The following is a 19,383-nucleotide window of genomic DNA, read 5'->3' on the forward strand; positions in this document are numbered from 1 at the left end:
GCGGGGTTTATTGGGGGAGCTTTTGGGGACCCACGCCCATCCCGTTAGACTGGAACACTGACATGCCTGTCTCCAGGCAGCCCCAAGGGCCGCCTTCTCCAGGAAGCTTTCTAGGACCTTCTTTCAGGCCTAAGAGACCTACAGAGACCTAACTCGGCCTCTGCTCAGATGACCCTCCTAAATTTATGGGCATCACTCTGGGCCAGGAGCCCAGGCACAGGGCTGCCCGCTCGGCCTCCTTGAATCCTCCTGTGATTATCGCAGGGAGGAAAAGCAGGCTCCTAGAGATGAGATTCCGTCCTGTAGCTGGAGCCTCACGGCCTCCTCACCAACCGACCCCCACTGCGGGCCGGTCTGTGCCTCTTTCAACCGGCACTCTTGCCGGGCAGAGCAGATGGTGGGAACGAACAAAGCGTCCACGCCTAGTCAGTCGCGTTGTGTGCACAGACACCGAAGGATGGCGGGGTGAGGGCTGCGGAGGTGGAGGCACAGCTTCGGTTCGGGATGATGAAAAGCGTTCAGCGATGGGTTACAGTGATGGTCGTGCGACAGGGTGAATGTGCTAGTGACACTAGATCGTGCACTTAAACGGCCAAAACGTGGGGCTGGGGTTGTGGCTCAGTGGTAGAGCGCTTACGTGTGAGGCACCACATAAAAATAAGTAAATAAAGGCATCGTGTCAATCTAAAGAAATATCAAAAAAAAAAAAAAAAAAAAAATGGCTGGGTGAGGCGGCCCATGGCTGTAATTCCAGTGACTTGGGAGGCTGAGGTAGGAGGATCCCAAGTCGGAAGCCATCTTGAGCAACTTAGTGAGATCTTTAGTGATTTATCAAATCGCGTCTCAAAAAAAAGGGCTGGGGACATGCCTCAGTAGTAACGTGCCCTGGGCTTAATCCCCAGTACCAAAATAAACGAAATAAAAATAAACAAGGTTCAGGTAGTCGGCTGGACAGCGCTTGCTTAGCATGTGCAAGGCCCTAGATCAGTTCCCGGGATTCCCAGTGGGGTTTACAAAAAGTAACTGTCATGAACTATTTTACCACTAAAAAAAAGGCCCAGAGCCTGCCACCTGTCCCCCATGAGTGGCTTCCCTTTGGAACTGCCAAGGCTCGTTACTGACAACAGGTTTCCCTACCTTAGCTCGGTTATGTGACCTCGAGCAAGAAAACCCTGCCCAACTTCCTTCTCTGAAATGCAAGTGAACACTGGGGGCTTCGGTGCGGGCTCACTGGCCAGCCAGCGGGGCGCTGTGCGCAGGGCTTGCCCTGCAGTCGGAGTGCCCCCGAGGCTGGCCCTGCCAGTACCCCTGCCACCTTCCAGCACTGGCTGCAGATCCTTGGCTGGTCCTTGGCCAGACCGCTGACCAGCTCCTTCCGGGAGCCGCTGGGGTGGCCTCTCTCGTCCTCACACAGAGCTTAAGTTAGGTGAGACAGGGCCCAGCCTGTCCCCTCTCAGGACCCCCGTGCAGCAGAATCCCACGCGGGCGAGTGCGTGGCATGTGCGGACGTGACGCTGCAGTCACTCTGGCCTCCAAGTCCCAGAGGACGTGGGTGACGCGGCCTCACGACTGTCCCCGCCTCGTGGGCTCGCGCTCTCCAGTCTGCGCCGCCGGACCCACGGGCGCGAGGTGACGAGCGCACCTCTCTGATCCCAGGCGGACTCGGACGCCACCGGCGCCCGCCGAGGCGCAGCGCGGCCTGCGCAGGCAGCGGCAGCCTCGGCGCGGCGCACGTGCCGGCCCGGCGCGCGGCGCTCCCCGCAGCGGTGCACCTCGGGACTTGCAGTCCGCCGCCGGGGGGAGCGGCCCGCGCGAGGCGGCCGCGCGGCACGGTGGGAGCCGAGGCGCCGACGGAGGCGCCGTCTGCTTCCGGCCGCTCCGCCGCCGCCCCTCGGGTCTCGGGAAGACGAGCCCATGCCCTACGCGCAGCCGGCCCCGCAGCCGCTCTGGACCTTGCCGCGGCGACCGCCCGAGCGCGGACCGGGCCGTCTTCGCCCCGGTCGTCATCGGCCGAGGCCCGTTACGTCACTCGGGGGCGCCCGGCGGCCCGGAGGCTTCTGGGTAGCGGTTTACCCCCGCCCCCTGCGCCGGCGCCTTCCTTTCGCTCCCCGCCGCCGCCGAGGTCGCACGCGTGAGGCCAGTCTGCCGCCGCCGAGTGAGTGGGCCCGCGGGCCGGGGCCGGGGCCGGGGCCGCGGGGCGGGCGGGGGCGCGGGCTGCGAGGCCACGGCGGGCGGGAGTCTCGGGACCGGGCCGCGCGCGGCCTCCTCGGGCGGAGGCCGGAGGCCGCCGGGGTAACGCCGCCGCCGCGCCCTGTCCGCCCGCCGCAGCATGCGCTACGTCGCCTCCTACCTGCTGGCCGCCCTCGGGGGCAACTCCTCCCCCAGCGCCAAGGACATCAAGAAGATCCTGGACAGCGTGGGCATCGAGGCGGACGACGACCGGCTCAACAAGGTACGCCCTGCGGGCCCGAGTGCCCCGCGCGCCCGCGCGACCCGCCTCACCGTCGGAGCAATGCGGGGAGGCGCGTGCCACTTCTGATGGCTATTTTTGGATTAGCTTTTTGGGGCCTTGAAACAGTCGAGGAAACGACGCGAGGGAAGCTCTGGCCAACGTGGTTCAGAAGTTTCCGGGTGTGTCCTCCAGAAGGCCTGAGAGAGGCTTCTGCGTCCCCTCCTTTCTAGTTCCTCCCCCGTAGGCGCAGTGGGTCGAACCCAGGGCTTCTTGCCTGTTAAGGTGCTGCATCGTGGGGCCACATCCCCAGTCTAAAAGGGCAGTTAAACTTTTTTCTTTCTGGGTGCTGGGGATTGAACCCACCTATTGAGCTACATCCCCAGCCAGGGTTTTTGGTGGTGGTTGTTTTCTTTTGGTTCCCCCCTCCTTTCTTTTTCTTGAGATAGACTTTCCTGAACTGCTGTGATTGTGGGTCTGTGCCATCATATTTGTCTACAAAAAAGGAGAATCTAATAGCATTTTATTTCATCGAACTTACTTAGGACGTATATAAGTACTTCGTTTTGAGCAGTGAGACATTGTGTTATGTTTTTCAGTGCAGGTTTTCGAATTGTGGCACTTAGTTTCAGCTCACAGCATTTCAGTTCACGTGGCTACTAAGCTGGTCAGTGCGGGTCTAGAAGGTGCAGGTTATTTTCTGTTGTGCCTACCGTTCTTGTCCTCAGGCCGGGATGCAGCAGCTTGATTCTGATTACTGATTGCTGGCTATGGTTGTTGTTTAGGTCATCAATGAGTTGCATGGGAAGAACATTGAAGACGTCATAGCCCAGGGTGAGTTTATATGAAGAGCTTTCCTTTTCTTTTTAATATTCACTTATGTGGTGCCAAGCATCAAACCCAGGACCTCACACAGGCCAGGCAAGCTTTTTATCACTGAGCCACAACCCCAGCCCAGGGCTTTCATTTTCACGTCCATCCTAATTCCTGCTGGTCAGCCTGTGGCCTGCCAGGTTTCGCTTGTGGACTAGAGCACTCTAGAAGCCTGACCTGAGTGGGTGAGCAAGGCCTTCATGGGCTCATGCCAGTGGTACTTCTGGACAGTGAGGAGTGGATGGCAGGGTTTGCCCTGTACTCACACTGAACTTGTCAGACTTGTGCTGGGGCCTGGCTTCCCCACCTTTGAGCCCTTTTCCCCAGGATTCCTCTGAATCTTTGACGCTCTTGTACACTGCTCCTGCTTCCTCTAAGGGGTTGGGGGAGGAACCGAAGTCCAGAGGGTTCTGTCCCCCTTTCCTGGGCAGATGGTATTTTGGTGACATCAGACTGCAGTTGATGGGGCTTGTTTGGAAGCTGAGCTGTTGCAGCAGTGTTCTGACCTGTGCATGTGACAAGCAAAGCCAGCTCAGCAGTCTGGTACTTGAGTTCACTACTGGGGCCAAGATCTGAACACTCTTGACAGTAGGCTGCCAGAACAGCTGTAAACATGTTTGTCCTTATGTCCGAGCCAATTACAAGAAATCAAGTTCTTGGGTAGAAAACCTCTCTCAGTGGGTCAGGGTAGTGGGGGCAGAGTTGTTGACCATGAATGTCATGGAGTTTTGGGGCAGGGCTGCAACCTCAAGTCCTAGAGAACAGGGAAGCCTGTGGCACTGGCACTGTGATGGAGCATACTCAACTATGGCTGGTGAAATGAGCTTCTCCAGCTCACTTCATTCCTGGGGAATCACCAACCTCATCTCTCTGCTTTTTTGTAGGTATTGGCAAACTTGCCAGTGTGCCTGCTGGAGGGGCTGTGGCTGTTTCTGCTGCTCCTGGCTCTGCAGCTCCTGCTGCTGGTTCTGCCCCTGCTGCAGGTAAGTGGAGGCCTGGAGGGTGGGCAGGGGGCTAAGGTTCAGACTTGATGGGGTCTCCTTGGCAATCTGGTCATGCAGGCACGCTCACCATGGTGTCCCTTCTTTTCATAGCAGAGGAGAAGAAAGATGAGAAGAAAGAAGAGTCTGAGGAGTCTGATGATGATATGGGATTTGGGCTGTTTGATTAAATTCCTGTTCTCTTGCAAATAAAGTCTTCTTATGTATCTTGAGTGGCCTATGAGCAGTGTCAAGAGCATGGGGCAGGTGGGGCTGGGAAGGGAGGTGTCTGTGGATTGAGGGCTGAAGAAGTTGGTCCACTCTGGGTCAGTGAGGGAGATCCTTGCTGCTTTCAGGTAACACCTAGGAAAATTTCTTCAGCAACGTGAATACCAGAGAAGGAAATTGAAATAGTATAGGGCTTGTATCTGGTGCTCTGCTGTAAGATGCTGAGTGACAGGTCAAAGCCAGAGCTAGTAGCCCCTGGGTTTCACAGGCCACTGCTCCCCTGTACAGTGTGCAGCTGCTTAACTCCTTGGGATCTGTTTTCCCTGCCATGTGGTAGGAGCTCTGCCTTAGTCTTTCCCACTCCCAGCCCCTGTGCAGTCTCTTGGGCCTTGAGCCTTTGCTCACCATCCATAGGCCTCAGGAGATGTGCTGCCCCTTCTCCAGGCACAGTAGGGCATGCACTGACATGTCACACTCACCATATGCCAGGCCATCTTGGAGCCCCGGACGTGGCAGTGTGAAAGTACCTGCTTTGTTCTGAGAAGAAAAAAAGCAGCCCAAAAGGGCTGGGAACCCTGTCCTGACGGGAAAGCCCCAGAATGGGGTTTAGGGGAGACCAGAGCCACAGAAGGTCTTGAGAACAGGGAGGAACTTTTGTGTGTTCAGTATTGAGGGTTAAACCCAGAACCTTTCCACAGTTTGTTCAAGCTGATGACAAACTGCTATCCAGCTTCAGCCTCCTGAGTTGCTGGTATCAGGTAGTACCATGGCACCCAGTTTAAACTATTGTTTGTTTTAATGATGGTAGGGACCAAACCCAACAGCTGTGCATGCTAGGTAACCACTCTACCACTGAACTACACCTCCATGCCTAATTGTTTCTAAAACATCTCTTGCTGGGCATGTGGTGCATCCCTGTAATCCCAAGGACTCTGGAGGCTAAGGCAGGAGGATTGTAAGTTAGAGGCTAGCCTTAGCAATTTAGGGAGGCCCTAATCAATTTAGCAAGATCCTGACACAGTAAAAAGGGCTGGGGACGTGGCTCAGTGGTAAAGCAACCCTGGGCTAAATTCACAGTATGAAGACCCCAACAAGCAAACGTATTTACTTATTGCTGGGCACTACAGCAGTACACTTGTAATCCTAGGGATCGAAGCGGGAAGGTCACAAGTTCCAGGCCAGCCCTGGGGAACTTGAACACTGTCTCAAAATTTTAAAAAGAGGTGGGATACTTTTGGTGCTCCCCAGTCCAAATACCAGTACTGCAAAACTCTATGGAGCAAGGGCTAGGGTTGGAGTGAAGCCAGGAGAGGCATGGCAGACAGGTGATGGAGAAGGGAAAGGCAGGCCACGCAGGTCCCCTGCACCAGGCCGGTGAGCAGTGTGACTGCAAGGGACAGGCATGGGGGGGCTGAGTTAGAGGGCCCTAAGTGGGCCTATGGTTCAGGGTGCAGTTCGGTTCCTGCCTGAACCTTGAAGGGAAGGGCTCTTCACCCAGAGGGCACCAGGCATCCGTGCCACAGCCCATGCCAGAATTCCAGGAAGGGCCTGCCTGTTCCTGGCTTCTAAGCCTCCCAGAGGTCTGGAGAGAAATGTGCCAAACAGCCTGACCCTCTGTGGAAATGGGAGCAGAGGTCTCCCTGAACCGGGCAGCACCCCACCCCCACCCCCCCAAGGACAGGCCTTGGAGCAGGCTGTGGGAAAGGCTTTGTCCCTGCTTCCCCCTCGCTGGCCTGGGCAGCTCTTCACACCTCATCTCTGGAGCCCTGATGCCCCCGCAGGATCACCCAAGGGAATCTGGGCACTGGGGGTCTCCTGCCAGGTCATGACCATCAGGCCATACCCTCTCGCCATCCCCACCAGCTTCCTTCCCCTGGTCAGAGGGTTTGCTGCACTGTACAGATATTCAAAGCATTTGGAGAATGTCCCATGCCGACAGAGGAGGGATCATTTTAAGTCAAATTCAGTCACTGGTCAAAAAGTTCCTGCTCCCTTTAATTCCCACGTCGGGCCTTTGCCTGTGCTGTCTGCCGCCTGGACCTCCCTGCGCCACGACCTGGTTAACTGCTTATTTACCCTACAACGCTCAGCGGCCCCTTCCTAGGAAGCCCTCATCGCCGCCCTGAGAGCCTCGCAGTGAGGCGAGCGGAGTTGACCCCACCGCTCAGCCCTGTTCCTAGGTTGGCTGTTGAGTACGGGATGGCGGCGAGCACGTGGGCTGAGGAGCGGACAGCACGACCCCAGAGGGCCCCAGGCCCCACCCTCCGCAGCTCTGGCTCCAGCTGTGCCCAGAGCTGAGCTCCCCTGGGGACCAGCCCCTGGTCGAGAGGTGAGACGCGGTGCAGGCTGATCCTGGTCCAAGCCGCCGGCGGCCCCGCAGCCCCAAGTAGAAAGGCGCCGGGGGCGGAGGGTGACGTCACCCGAGGTGCTCCGCCTCCTGGGCTAATTAGCGAGGGCGGGGCGGCCTCCAGTTAGACCCCTGTGGACCCCGCCGCCGCCCGCGAGTCAGGGTCGGACCCAGGTACCGAGCCAGGTGAGTGACAGGGTAGAAGGGCGGCGGGACCGGACGAGGCCGAGGTGCGTGGCGGCCGAGTTCGTGCGGCTCGCGTCCCGCCTCGGATGTTTACGGGTCAGCCGGTGGGCGGGTCGGCGGGTCCGGTGCCCGCGGCCGCGTGGGTGCGAACCTGCTCAGCTCCACTGTGCCCCGGAGGGTGGGGGCGGCCGCCCAGAAACCAGGCCCTCCTCTCCCGGGTACCCAGATCGGACGAGGCTCGCGAGCGCCGCACCGGGCCTGGGCTGGACCGCCCCGCGCGCCCAGGCCGCCGCGGGCCCGGCCGACGTGCGGGCCGGGGGCTGGAGGCCGGGCCCGCGGGCGACTTCGGGCGCAGGAGTCGCGGCCCCGCCGGGGGCGGGGCTCGGGGCGCGGCCGTTCCCCGCGCGCTCCGATTGGGCCGTGGGCTCCGGCCCCGCCCCCGGCCCCGCCCCCGGCCGCACTGAAACGCCGCCTCCGCCGCGTCTCTGCGCAGCGTCTCCGCCTCCGCCGGCGGAGACCCGGAGCTAGAGCGGCAGCGGGACCGGCCGCCCGCGGGTCCGGAGCCGCGATGTTCCCCAAGGAGACCAAGTGGAACATCTCGTTCGCGGGCTGCGGCTTCCTCGGCGTCTACCACATCGGCGTGGCCTCCTGCCTCCGTGAGCACGCGCCCTTCCTGGTGGCTAACGCCACGCACATCTACGGCGCTTCGGCCGGGGCGCTCACGGCCACGGCGCTGGTCACCGGGGCCTGCCTGGGTGAGCGGGGCCGCGCGGGGCGGGGTAGCGGGCTGCGGGGGGCCGCGCGGGGTCGGGCGAGCCGGAGGAGGGGTCTGGGCGGGACGCAGTGTGTGCGCAGTGCGCCCCACCCCCACCCGCGCAGGGAAGCTGGCCAGGTGGCCGTGCGGCGGTACGGTGGACGGCGGTTTCTGCCCGCGCCCTGGGACACGGCCGAGGGCCCCGTGCGGGCCGCTGGCCGGGGGGCAGGGCTTGGTTTGTTTTGTTACGAGGGTGCCCAGGGACTGGGGTGGGGCCTGGCGCGCACCCGGCCGCGCTGCTGTGCGCCTGGGCCCGCCTCCTGAGCGCGAAGGTTGGGGGCGGGCAGGTGCAGCAGAGCCGTCCATTGGCAAGAAAGTAGTCGTGGGCGGGACGTGAGGGTCGGAGGAGGGGCCAAAGTCTCCCTCGTCGCCGGGTGCCAGCGGTCACCGTGTCCTGGGTCTTCGCGGTTCCAGGCTGCTTTGCACAAGAGAGTACCTCGTATGAAGGTGGCCCCCGAGAGGCGTCTAGGCACTGTGGCCTGGTCTCTTCTGAGAGCCCCTGGAGGAAGAGACCATCTGGGTCAGGGTGGGGCCTGGTCAGCAACCACTGCCCTCTCCTGGCCCGCAGAGCCCTGCTACCCCGGCTTCTCAGCTGTGGCCTGACGTTTTGCCCACCTCACAGGTGGGAGTGCTTCCGGACTCTGGAGCCCTTGGTCAGGAGTGCAAGGGCTGTATGTGCCCGGCTGGGCCTCTCTCACTTCCGCTGCCACGTGGGAGTGGTGTTTACGGCACACAGCGTTCTCAGGAATCCTGGGAACTGCTGCCCAGCCCCCAACCCACTAGGGCAGCTAAGGTGACAGGGGCGCCCTGCCCAAGAGGAGCTGATCTAGGATCTCCCCTGCTCCCTCCCTGTGACCTTTGCCCCAGGAGGAAAGTGTAAGAGAGCCCTGGGGATTTGTGTCCATGGACTTGTCCTCCTCTCCCTTTGGGACATCTGCTTGCTGGCTTCAGGCCTATTCCCTACTTGACACCACTCCCACAGACCCTCCTCTGCCCCACTGCCAACAAGCCTCACAAATGGTCTTGGGCAGCTAGAACCCCCCCCCCCCCACACACACACACACAGTTTGGCAGGTATCTGTTGAGAGCCCCTGGTATACAAGTCCCAGTCCTGCCCACAACAGGGTCCTGGAGGAGAACCTAGTTCTTAGCTTCTCCCCCTGGCTGCTCTGGCATTTTCTTGGGTCAGCTAACAAGGAAAGTGTTGGGGTGCTTGCTCCCCACAGTGGAACACATACTGTCCTCCCAGGTGGGCTCACTGCCTTCAGCTAAGTGCCCTGAAGCCTGTGACCCCTGGCTGGGCTGAGCTGTGGGTCTGGCTCCCCTCTGAATCTGGCCAAGTAGGTGAAGGCTAAGGCCCATCAGAGTTGAGCCTCTGCCTTCTCCTGGTTGCCTGCCATGCCATGCCATGCCAGGCCAGTGACTCATGGGGACAAGCAGTTGGGAAATGCTGGGTAGAGGGCAGGTCCCAGTGCCAACTGGTCACCTCCTGCTGTCCACTATCTCTGGGGTGTTGCCCTGCCTGCCTTTACCAGGAACAGGTAGTAAAAGTCCCAGCTGTGGACAAACACAGTGGCTAGTAACTTGGGAGGTTGAGGCAAGAGGATTTCAAGTTCAGGCCAGCTTTGGCAACTCAGTGAGACCCTATCTCAAAATAAAAAGCTAAAAGGGCTGGGGACATAGCTCAGTCGCAGAGCATTTGCTTAGCATGTGCACGGCTTGTCTAACCCCCAGTACTGTGAAAAACATTTTTTTAAAAAAGTCTTAACTATTCTGAGCACTGTGGTGCATCCCTGTAATCCCAGTGGCTCAGGAGGCTGAGGCAGGAGGATCACAAGTTCAAAGCCAGCCTCAGCAACTTAGGGAGGTCCTAATCAACTCAGCGAGACCCTGTCTCTAATAAAATACAAAAAGGGGCTGGGGATGTTGCTCAGTGGTTTAGCACCCCTGGGTTCAGTTCCTGGTACCAAAAAGAAAAGCCTCAGCCGTGGGCCAGGCCCTGTACTGGGCACTGGGGATCCTCTGGGGTCACTGGTGATGTTGTGGAAGTGTGTGCTGGGGCACCCTGACCGTGGAGCCGTGGGGGTGTTGCTCTGGAGGAGTGCTGACCCTGACCTTGGCCCTGCTGCCTCAGGTGAGGCAGGTGCCAACATCATTGAGGTGTCTAAGGAGGCCCGGAAGAGGTTCCTGGGTCCCCTGCACCCCTCCTTCAACCTGGTGAAGACCATCCGTGGTTGTCTGCTGAAGACTCTGCCCGCTGATAGCCATGAGCGTGCCAGTGGGCGCCTGGGCATCTCCCTGACCCGTGTCTCAGATGGAGAGAACGTCATTATAAGCCACTTCAACTCCAAGGAGGAGCTCATCCAGGTGGGTCCTGCTGGGACCTTGTTGGGGGAGCAACATGGACCCGAGGCCCCTGCTCACTCCCTTCTGTTCTGCCCTGCAGGCCAACGTCTGCAGCACATTCATCCCGGTGTACTGTGGCCTCATCCCACCCTCCCTCCAAGGGGTGGTGAGTATGCCCACTGGGTGGGTGCATCTGGGGCTGAGGAGAGCCCAGTGCTGTCTGGGTTGGGATGAAGGGGTAGAGGAAGAAGGCCTGTGGGGCCCGCCCCTCACTCTGCCTCTGCCTATTGTCTCATTTCCCTGTTACTTAAAAAGCTGACCAGCCCTGGGGGCACATGCTTCCTCTGGCTGCCCCTCACTCTCTGGCCATTTACTCATTGCCCAAGCCAGCCCGTGCCCAGTGCCCAGTGCAAAAGGCCCAAGAGAAACAGTCACTGGGTGGGCAGTCAGCACCCTTGAATGGCCCTCACTGTGACCACGTGTCTGTGTCATCATGAAGCGCTATGTGGACGGTGGCATTTCCGACAACCTGCCACTCTATGAGCTGAAGAACACCATCACAGTATCCCCCTTCTCGGGTGAGAGCGATATCTGCCCCCAGGACAGCTCCACCAATATCCACGAGCTCCGGGTCACCAACACCAGCATCCAGTTCAACCTGCGCAACCTTTACCGCCTCTCCAAGGCCCTCTTCCCTCCAGAGCCCATGGTGAGCCTGCTCTGTGGGACTGTGCCTGCACTTTCTCCAGGAGAGGCAGCCTGTCCAGCCTCTGTCCAGCCTGGATCTTGTGCTGGGTCTGAGATAGGCTGGTGGTTGCTGAGGGTTAGATTGGAGGTGGCAGTTGCGGGACACAGGGATAGCTCTACCTAGAGGACAGAACAGGGCACATGTGGCTCTATTTTTCCAGCTTACCCATACCCCTGCCACAGGTGCTACGAGAGATGTGCAAACAGGGCTACAGGGATGGCCTGCGCTTCCTTCGGAGGAATGGTGCGTGGGCAGCTGCGGGGTGGGTGGAGCCAGCTCTGCTGCCTGCTGCAGGCCAGCAGTGGCCATGACTGTGCTGGTCACTTTTCCATGGCCCCCAATTCCCACTCCAGGCCTCCTGAACCGGCCCAACCCCTTGCTGGCACTGCCTCCCACCCACCCCTGTGACCCAGAGGAGGAAGACACAGAGGAGGCCACTGGGGTCACAGAGAAGACTGGAGCAGAGGACCACTTGCAGCCGCCCAGGGAAGATCACATCCTAGACCACCTGCCTGCCCGTCTCAACCAGGGTATTCACTGGGAGAGAAGGAAGGAGGAGGGGCCAGCAGTCTGGAAGCCTGGCACAGAGCACACTGGGCTGGATCTGCTTCCCTGATTGGCTGCCCTCCTCCCCTGCACAGCCCTGCTGGAAGCCTGTGTGGAGCCCAGGGACCTGATGACCACACTGTCCAACATGCTGCCCGTGCGTCTGGCTACAGCCATGATGGTGCCTTACACACTGCCACTGGAGAGTGCTGTGTCCTTCACCATCCGGTGCTGACAGGGAACCAGGGCGGAGGGAGGGGAGCTGGGGACAGAAGTCTGGGATTGCCCCTGAGGGGTGGTTAGGCTGGGGAAGCTGGGAGGGCCTGGACGCAGACGCTGAAGCCATGCCTCCCTGCACCGTCCAGCCTGCTGGAGTGGCTGCCTGATGTTCCAGAGGACATCCGATGGATGAAGGAGCAGACAGGCAGCATCTGCCAGTACCTGGTGATGCGTGCCAAGAGGAAGTTGGGCAGCCACCTGCCCTCCAGGTGAGCTACCCTCACGTGTTCAGGCCCATGCCTTTGGGTTGGGGGACCCCCACTAAGGCCTGCCTGCCTTTGGTGGCTTCATTGCAGGCTGTCGGAGCAGGTGGAGCTGCGCCGTGTCCGGTCGCTGCCTTCTGTGCCTCTGTCCTGCGCCACCTACAGTGAGGCACTGCCCAGCTGGGTGCGCAACAACCTCTCACTTGGAGATGCACTGGCTAAGTGGGAGGAGTGCCAACGTCAGCTGCTGCTGGGTCTCTTCTGCACCAACGTGTCCTTCCCACCTGATGCCTTGCGCATGCGCACCCCGGCTGGCCCCACCCCCTCAGACCCCGTCCCCCCACAACACCCACCAGGCCTGCCCCCTTGCTGAGTGCCCAGCCTTCCCCAGCTGGTGGGGCTCGGGGTTCTGGGACTGGCGGAGATCCCATCCCTTGCCTCTCTGGGTTGTCTACTGTGGAACAAGGAGACACAGAACCCCTCACGACTGCAGAGGGGGCTTTGCTGTGAACCCCCCTCCACCAACCACTCACTCACTGCACTGAATTGGGAGAGGTGCAGAGTACCCTTCCCTTTGGCCTGCAGAGGCCCCTCCACTGTGCCTTAATCCCCCTTCTTCCCCTGCCCCTTCTGAGTGCAGGACTTCTGGGAACTCCACAGCTGCTCCTCCCAACCATTTCCCATGTTTTGCTCATGAATATGTGTGAAGAATTATTTATTTTTGCCAAAGCAGAAGTAATAAATGCCAGAGCTCAGCATCTGCTTTCTTCACTTCTATGTAACTCCCCTGCCCACTTTTGCTTGAGGGCATGGTGGACAGAGCCTGCTTGTGCCTAGTTGACCAGTGTCTCTACAGCAAGAAGTCTGGCCCCCAGCTCATACTCTTGGACCTGGCATGTGGGGCATGCCAACTGGGCTGGGGCCCTCTTATGGTCACAGCTCTGCCCCCCACTTTGTCCTGAGACCTCCTGGCTGACCCTTGGGCACAGCTTTCCAAGAGCCAACGGACATATCTGGGTCCAAGATCCTTGCTAAATTAAAATGATATGGAGTCGGACAGCTTCGTGGCAGAGCACTTGCCTAGCATGCGCCAGGCATGCACCAAGGCCTGGATTCCATCCCCAGCACTGGGGGTAAAACAAACTGAAATGTTCACAAAAGGCGTCTCCCGCACTTCAGCTCCACAGAGTGACAGCAGGGCTGTCGGGGAGGTGAAGCTTCTGGAGCTGGGGGCTGAGGATCTGGGGATGTTGTCGGCGCTCCACCTCGAGCATCTGGCCCCCGAGCATCATAAGATTTGCTGGCCAGGTGTACGTCCCCTTTTCTCTGTCCCTCTGGTACCCTGTCTCCTGGCAGTACCTAGGAGGGGTCTGGAATACCGAGGCAGGGTGAGGTCCCGAAAGTGGCCTTGCTCTCGAAGGCAGTTTCCTGAGTTGTCCAGAGGGAGCAGTTCAGGGCACAGGAGCCCCTGAGGAGGGTGTTGGAGTGGGGACCTGCTTGGGTGACTATGTGAGCCTGATTCTGCCAGGTTTGGCACCCCTGCCCCTCCCAGGAGGCGTGGGGCAGTTGTGGCAGCCCCCTGCCAACAATAACGGTGGTGGGACCTGGGGCAGCAGGACTGGGTGAGCCGGCCAGGCAGGTCCGGTCTGTGCCAGGGGCCACCCCCTCTTGTCTCCAGGTAGTGTCCTATAGGCCCAGCCTGTTGTGGCTCCACTTGAGAAGCGAGGCCTCAGGGCCCCCAGCATTGCGTGGCAGTCAGGCCAGCCCTCCAGGTGGGTGCAGGGGCTGGGCTGGGCTGGGGGCACCCTTCCTTAGGAAGTGCATAGGATTTCTTCCGGGCAGGAGGGCTGTGTTCAGCACTCCCCCAGGGAACTGCAGTCAAGACAGGGCCCCAGAAGGAGTGCTGGGGAATGACCTTTCTGCCCCACATTCAGTCCCCTCGCAGAATGGTTAGTACTTAGTTAAATGCCATTTTCTAGTATTAGATGTTCATTGTTTTAAAATTTGGAAAACCCAAGTTGGGACGGTATAGAGAAGAAAGTCAGGTCTTCGACACTAGAAATAGCCTCTGAAAGAATTCGGCACACTTCCCGGCTTTTTCCTACACACTTTTTTGGCGCCTTAAGCCTGGATCTTCGAAAGGGCTGGTGTCTGCACCCCAGCAGCCTTGACCTGCTCCCGAAGGGTCCCAGTGGGTCATCGCTGCGCCCCGCAGTTCTGCCTGGACAGCCGCTCAGGCCGCCAGGGCAGCGGGAGAGGCGGGGACACGGCGACAGCAGCCGGCAGCGGCTCCGCCTGGCCGGCCCAGCCGGGGTCTCCGGTCTCAGCCCTTCGAGGCGGCAAGGCCGCTCGGCCGGCGCCCCCGGCGCGCGTCGGGGTCCCAGCAGGGGCGGGGCGCGCCGCGCGTTTCCGGGAGGAGCGGCCCGCGCGGTGCAGGTGCGGCGGCGCGGCTCACAGGTAGGCGCTCGCGGGTCCCGCGACCCGGGTCCCACCGCGGCGCCTCGCGGCGCCGTCCTGGGTCGACTCCCGCTCGCCGTGGGGGCGCCGGCCCACGCGCGTCCCAGTCCGGGAACGCCCGTGGCCCTCCCCGCGCGCGGCGCCTGGACGGGTGCCGGTCGGCGCGCAGAGGTGCGGGGAGTGCAGGCGGCTCTCCGGCCCCACCCGCTGGCCCGACCTCCTGGCTCCCTGGGGCCCGGGCCACAGCACCGCTTCCGGCCGGGATGGACCTCGGGTTGGTGGAGCCCGGGAGCCGCCGGCGGGGTGGCGGCCCGGCCCGGGTGAGGCATTGGCGCCGCGTGGGGGGCATGACCGGGATCCCACCTGTCCCTCCCCTCGCCCGACGCTTCCTCCGACCGCTGTCTTTGGAGATCGCCCCTCTTCCCAGGAACTCTGGCACAGGTTGTGGGGAAGGGTGACGGGCATGGACTGAGGAGAGCCTTCCCCGCAGCCAGGGTCCCAGGTCCGGGCGGGTGTCTCCGGCTGGGGTGTAGCTTTGAGAAATCCGGGTTGGAAGGTTGTGGGGACGACAGGTGGCTCTGGTCGGGGGCGGAGCTCTGTGGGAGGTGGCAGGGAGGCCCCGAGAGGCAAGTCAGGGGGAGGGGGGAAAGTGCTAGTGCTGTAGGAGGGGGTTGTTCCTGTCAGGGACCGTGGAGGCACAGGTGCCCAAGGCTGGGACCTTGCCATTGTGCCCCACCCGGACTAGTCGTCCCTAGGAGGGACAGTGGGCAGGGAGGGAGGGTGTTACCTGGCCTGCCAGCTGTCAGGAGGCCAGGGCATCACAGGCCCAGGTCTGGGGCTAAGGATTTAGCCAGGGTTGGCCCAGTCCTCCAACTCCAGGAGTAGTGGGTTCCTCCTCCACTGGCCCTCTTCCCTCCAGCTGTCAGGAGTCCATTTGCCTCCTCACAAGATCTCTTACAGCTAGCCCCTGAGAATGACCCTCTTTCCTCCTGCACTAGCTCCCTTCTGGACACAGCTGTTCTTGTGTTCCAGCTCTTGAATACCCGGGTCCTGTGCAGCCCCCCAGTCCCCAAGTTTGCATCACCCAACCCCAGTGACACCCCAGGCCTGGAACAACCCTTATAAACACCAGCCTTCCCACCTGGTGCCCTGAGCTCACTCTCTGGCTGAATCCTCAGTATATTTGTGCCCCACCCTGTGCTCCTCACATTTCTTCTGACTCTTGGTTTTACAGCACCCAGTAGAGGCAAGATTCTGTTCTCATGGCTAGCCCTGGGAAGCCAGGGGCTGGGGAATCCCAGGAGGAGGAAGAAGAGGGGGCCTCCACTGGACAGCAGGCTGAAATGCTGCAGCAGGCCCAGGAGTTGTTCTTGTTATGTGACAAGGAAGCCAAAGGCTTCATCACCCGGCAGGACCTGCAGGTGAGCGCCAGTCACAAGAGGCCTCTGAGCCCAGGGCTGCCCTGGGTCACTCACCCTGCCCTTTCTTGGCCAGGGCCTGCAGAATGACCTGCTCCTCACACCTGAGCAGCTGGAGGCTGTGTTTGAAAGTCTGGATCAGGCCCACACTGGCTTCCTCACTGCCCGGGAGTTTTGCTTGGGCTTGGGTGAGCTGGGCCTTACCCTCCCCCAGCACCCAGAGGTCCTGGTCTGGCTCATGTGGGGCTCTGGGCTGCCTCTTTCTTACACTCACTTCCAGGGCATTCACTGTATCTACAAACAGGTGCCCCCAGAGGATGAGTAGTGTATGCCACTAAACTTTCTGCTCACAACCCCTTTCTATCCCTGCCAAACCAGGTGGGGCTGGGAGCCTGGCTGTCACGTCCCATTCCCAGGCCAACAGGACCAGAATAAGGAAGAAAAACAGGAAACTGGGCCCTGAGAGAGGGCAGGATATGTGTTGGGGGCAGGGGTGAGCAGGGGAGGGCCAGGGTGGTAACCCACAGCCCCAGTAATCAGTAATCTCTCCCTCCCATGTCTGCAGGGAAATTTGTGGGGGTGGACTTGGCTCAGGGCATGCAACACCCCCGGAATGCTGAGGAAACCTTTGAATCTGGCTGGTCAGATGTACAGGGCACCAAGGGTTCTTTGGAGGAGGAGGAGCAGGAGGAGCAGGAAAGAGTCTGCATTGCCCTGGAACAGCTGGGAGTGGCCCGGGTCTTGGGAGAGTGAGTGGGTGCTGGCCTTGCTCTGGGTTCCTGCTTCTGCTCTCTCAGTCTGCATGCTCTGTCCACTCTGACCACCTGTCTGTTCCCAGGCAGTCTTTGGGCCCGACCAGTTCCAGCCAGTCTGTCAGCTGTGACGACCGGGCGTGATTTCCCACAGCATTTGCATTTCAGGAGGACGCAGCCACAGCTGCGGGGAGGGGAGGTGCTGGGCACGTGGCTACCCACATGCTGGGATGTCCAGGTCCACCAATGCTTCGGTCCCCCAAGCCACACACACCCACAGAACCCGGGCAGGATGAGAGCACCCACACCAGAGGAATGCACTGCGCGGGTCAAAGGCTCCTGGCTTGTACTGGGTCGCGGGGTCTCCCCATAGGCAGAGGGGAGCTACCCCTGCCCTCGCCCACCAGTCCCGGCCTCAGTCTCCGCTCACCCGTCCAGGCAGCAGGCTGTGAGGGCGCTCTGGGCCCGGTTGCAGCGTGAGCGACCGGAGCTGCTGGGTTCTTTTGAGGAAGTTCTGATGCGTGCATCGGCCTGCCTGGAGGAGGCAGCCAGGGAGCGTGACAGCCTAGAGCAGGCGCTGCGGCGGTGAGAGTGGGGCCGACGGGGCGGAGCCCCAGCCGAGGGTGAAGGCGGGGCTGGTAGGTTCTCACGGCTGTCTCATCCTGGTCTCCCAAGGCGGGAAAGTGAGCACGAGAGGGAAGTGCGCGGCCTCTACGAGGAGTTGGAGCAGCAGCTCCGGGAGCCGCGGCAAGCCCGGCAGAGCCAGGTGCGGCGCCCTCTCAGCCTCGCTAGCCTCCTTGGCTCCGCCTTCCTCAAACTGGCCCCTGCCCGAGGGTTCCCCGACCGCGGGTCCAGGCTGCCCTAGCTCAGGGTGCCCTGCTGCGCAACTTCCGACGCCCCCACCAGCCTTCACCCTTACATGCCCCGCCCTGGCCCCGGTCCGGCCCCTCCGTGTGCCTCTTCTGTGGGGTCGGAGGAGGCTTAGGTGCCTTGGTGCGTCCCAGAACCTCCCCCTGGAGAAGCGAAGGGGCCGTCTGGAGCTGGAGCTGCAGAGTCGCGAGCAGGAGTTGGAGAGCGCTGGCCTGCGGCAGCTGGAGGCAAGTAGTTAGACCCCAAGTCACGCCCCCATCCCGCCGTCTGCCTGCAGTCCCAGTTTCCTCGCAGGTGCTCTTGTACCTCAGTGCAGCCAACCCGAGATGTTGGGGGTGAGGGGCAAGTGAGGCACCTGGGGGTCTTCACTAGCCCGCACCATTCCCCGCACCATTTCCCCAGCTGGAACGGCAGCTGCAGGCCCGGGCTGCAGAGCAGCTGGAGGCGCAGGCCCAGAACACCCAGCTGCAGCAGGCTTACGAGGCACTGCATGCACAGCTGGAGGGGGTGCAGGAGCAGCTGCGCAGACTGGAGGGCAACGCTCGGGCCCGCCAGGAGCAAACCCAACGGTACAGGGAGCAAACCCAACGGGACAGGGCAGTGTGGGGTCGTGGCTCGCTGGGGCTCAGGTGTGGGCCACTTCTACCCCCAACCCAAGCCCCAGTGCTGCCCCCAGTTTCTGAGGGGTAGGGGTCGAAGGAGGGAGTCCTGGGGGGGGGCCCTGGGGCACCTCTAGGAGCCTGCCTGCATGGGTCACCACCTCCTACCCACAGAGATGTGGTTGCGGTCTCCAGGAACATGCAGAAGGAGAAGCTCAGCCTTCTACGGCAGCTGGAGCTGCTCAGGTGCAGTCGGCATAGGGCAGTGGCAGGAAGAGGGCTCTGCAGCTTCGGGTCTCCAAGCTCCAAAATAGTCTTGGCCTCCACCTCCTCCCGCTGGGGGGGGGGGGTCCCTCCTCATGTCTCCTCTCCCTTCCTGCAGCATCCCTGAGTCCCGCCAGGCACCTCTCTTCTGGTCTGAGGGGAGCCAGAAGCCACTTTCCCACTTTGGGTTGCTCCCTCCTTAAGATCTTAGACTTGGGGGCCTCTCAGCTCTCACACTCCCCCTTTTCTAGGGAGCTGAACATACGGCTCCGAGACCTGCGTGATGAGGGAGATGCCTGTGCGGCCAAGCTGTTCGGCAGAAGCCACAAGAAGACTCTGGTCACAGCTGGACTGCCTGGGCCCACCTGCTGCTGCTGTTGCAGCTGGGCTCGGCCCCCAAGACGTGGGTCTGGACACCTTCCCAGTGCCTGATAACCAGCTCCAAGTGACTTGCTGGGCGTAACCTGGAGGAGCTGCCCCTCGAAGGCCACTTGTCCTGGGAGGAGGGCTGCCATTCAGGGTGTGGACTCCAGCCCACAAACACTACCCTGTGGGTGGTCAGGGTCTCGGAGTCTCGTGTGCCCCTGCCAGTACTCATCCTGTTCCCATGTCTGTCCAGCAAAAGCAAAACAACAAAAACCAAAAAACTGCTATAAAGTCCATCAGGCGGATGTGTGCTCCTTGCCGTTCCGTGTCTGGGAGCTGCAGCACGTGTGTGGCTCGCCGTGAGGTGAGAGGCTCACACGAGGCACACGACCCTGCTGTGTTAGGGCTGTGGGTCCCTGAGCGCCTGAACGTGTCCTGGTCATGCTTCAAGCCCTGGGTGTCCATCAGAGCTGGAGGTCTTGCAACCCTTCTCAGCAGGAAGCCGCTCAGTGGGTTCCCGGAAGCCCCAGCCCGTCTGCCACGCCCTCTCCTAGGCCAGTCCTCCTGCAGACCCAGAGCTCTCTCGGGGCCGTGCGGAAACCCCGTTCCCTCACTCCCACTGTGAGGTGGAGTATGCAGGCCCTGTGCTTACTTCTGT

At 61.0% G+C, this 19,383-nt stretch overlaps 3 protein-coding genes across 10 annotated transcripts; all 3 read left to right on the forward strand.

Moving 5' to 3' along the window:
* Positions 1–2,005: 2,005 nt before the first annotated feature.
* On the forward strand, positions 2,006–4,535 carry RPLP2 (ribosomal protein lateral stalk subunit P2). 3 transcript variants are annotated; one of them, XM_079102031.1, is made up of 5 exons: positions 2,006–2,155; positions 2,329–2,452; positions 3,235–3,283; positions 4,207–4,305; positions 4,420–4,535. In XM_079102031.1, exons 2-5 carry the CDS (start codon positions 2,330–2,332, stop codon positions 4,491–4,493), a joined length of 345 nt encoding a protein of 114 aa, XP_078958157.1. In that variant the 5' UTR covers positions 2,006–2,155; position 2,329; the 3' UTR covers positions 4,494–4,535. The 3 variants fall into 3 exon arrangements, with proteins under 3 accessions (XP_078958157.1, XP_078958155.1, XP_078958156.1); XM_079102029.1 differs by having other exon boundaries at positions 2,009–2,155; positions 4,417–4,535; XM_079102030.1 differs by having other exon boundaries at positions 2,114–2,121; positions 4,417–4,535.
* Positions 4,536–7,042: 2,507 nt separating this feature from the next.
* Positions 7,043–12,755, forward strand: PNPLA2 (patatin like domain 2, triacylglycerol lipase). Its single transcript, XM_079104356.1, has 10 exons — positions 7,043–7,063; positions 7,557–7,818; positions 10,012–10,244; positions 10,324–10,389; positions 10,723–10,932; positions 11,154–11,214; positions 11,325–11,501; positions 11,613–11,745; positions 11,883–12,005; positions 12,093–12,755. Exons 2-10 carry the CDS (start codon positions 7,632–7,634, stop codon positions 12,370–12,372), a joined length of 1,470 nt encoding a protein of 489 aa, XP_078960482.1. The 5' UTR covers positions 7,043–7,063; positions 7,557–7,631; the 3' UTR covers positions 12,373–12,755.
* Positions 12,756–13,684: 929 nt separating this feature from the next.
* Positions 13,685–19,309, forward strand: CRACR2B (calcium release activated channel regulator 2B). 6 transcript variants are annotated; one of them, XM_079104360.1, is made up of 10 exons: positions 13,685–13,771; positions 15,691–15,877; positions 15,951–16,062; positions 16,440–16,623; positions 17,065–17,211; positions 17,302–17,392; positions 17,631–17,723; positions 17,899–18,065; positions 18,270–18,341; positions 18,611–19,309. In XM_079104360.1, the coding sequence occupies exons 2-10, from the start codon at positions 15,719–15,721 to the stop codon at positions 18,789–18,791; spliced, it is 1,206 nt and encodes a 401-aa protein (XP_078960486.1). In that variant the 5' UTR covers positions 13,685–13,771; positions 15,691–15,718; the 3' UTR covers positions 18,792–19,309. The 6 variants fall into 6 exon arrangements, with proteins under 6 accessions (XP_078960486.1, XP_078960484.1, XP_078960487.1 ...); XM_079104358.1 differs by lacking the exon at positions 13,685–13,771 and adding an exon at positions 14,329–14,456; XM_079104362.1 differs by lacking the exon at positions 13,685–13,771 and adding an exon at positions 14,654–14,958 and having other exon boundaries at positions 16,521–16,623.
* Positions 19,310–19,383: the final 74 nt, after the last annotated feature.

Source organism: Sciurus vulgaris (assembly GCF_902686455.1).
Source record: "Sciurus vulgaris genome assembly, chromosome: 11".
NCBI classification, from domain to species: Eukaryota; Metazoa; Chordata; class Mammalia; order Rodentia; family Sciuridae; genus Sciurus; species Sciurus vulgaris.

Excerpts from the sequence above, each read along its gene's own strand:
- PNPLA2 (XM_079104356.1), top strand. The coding sequence starts at position 7,632 with ATGTTCCCCAAGGAGACCAAGTGGAACATCTCGTTCGCGGGCTGCGGC. Across the intron at positions 7,819-10,011 it reads GGTCACCGGGGCCTGCCTGG|GTGAGGCAGGTGCCAACATC; the intron begins GTGAGCGGGGCC and ends CTGCTGCCTCAG. Across the intron at positions 11,215-11,324 it reads GCGCTTCCTTCGGAGGAATG|GCCTCCTGAACCGGCCCAAC; the intron begins GTGCGTGGGCAG and ends TTCCCACTCCAG.
- RPLP2 (XM_079102029.1), top strand. The coding sequence starts at position 2,330 with ATGCGCTACGTCGCCTCCTACCTGCTGGCCGCCCTCGGGGGCAACTCC. Across the intron at positions 3,284-4,206 it reads TGAAGACGTCATAGCCCAGG|GTATTGGCAAACTTGCCAGT; the intron begins GTGAGTTTATAT and ends GCTTTTTTGTAG. Across the intron at positions 4,306-4,416 it reads TGGTTCTGCCCCTGCTGCAG|CAGAGGAGAAGAAAGATGAG; the intron begins GTAAGTGGAGGC and ends TTCTTTTCATAG.
- CRACR2B (XM_079104360.1), top strand. The coding sequence starts at position 15,719 with ATGGCTAGCCCTGGGAAGCCAGGGGCTGGGGAATCCCAGGAGGAGGAA. Across the intron at positions 18,066-18,269 it reads CGCCAGGAGCAAACCCAACG|AGATGTGGTTGCGGTCTCCA; the intron begins GTACAGGGAGCA and ends TCCTACCCACAG. Across the intron at positions 18,342-18,610 it reads CGGCAGCTGGAGCTGCTCAG|GGAGCTGAACATACGGCTCC; the intron begins GTGCAGTCGGCA and ends CCCCTTTTCTAG.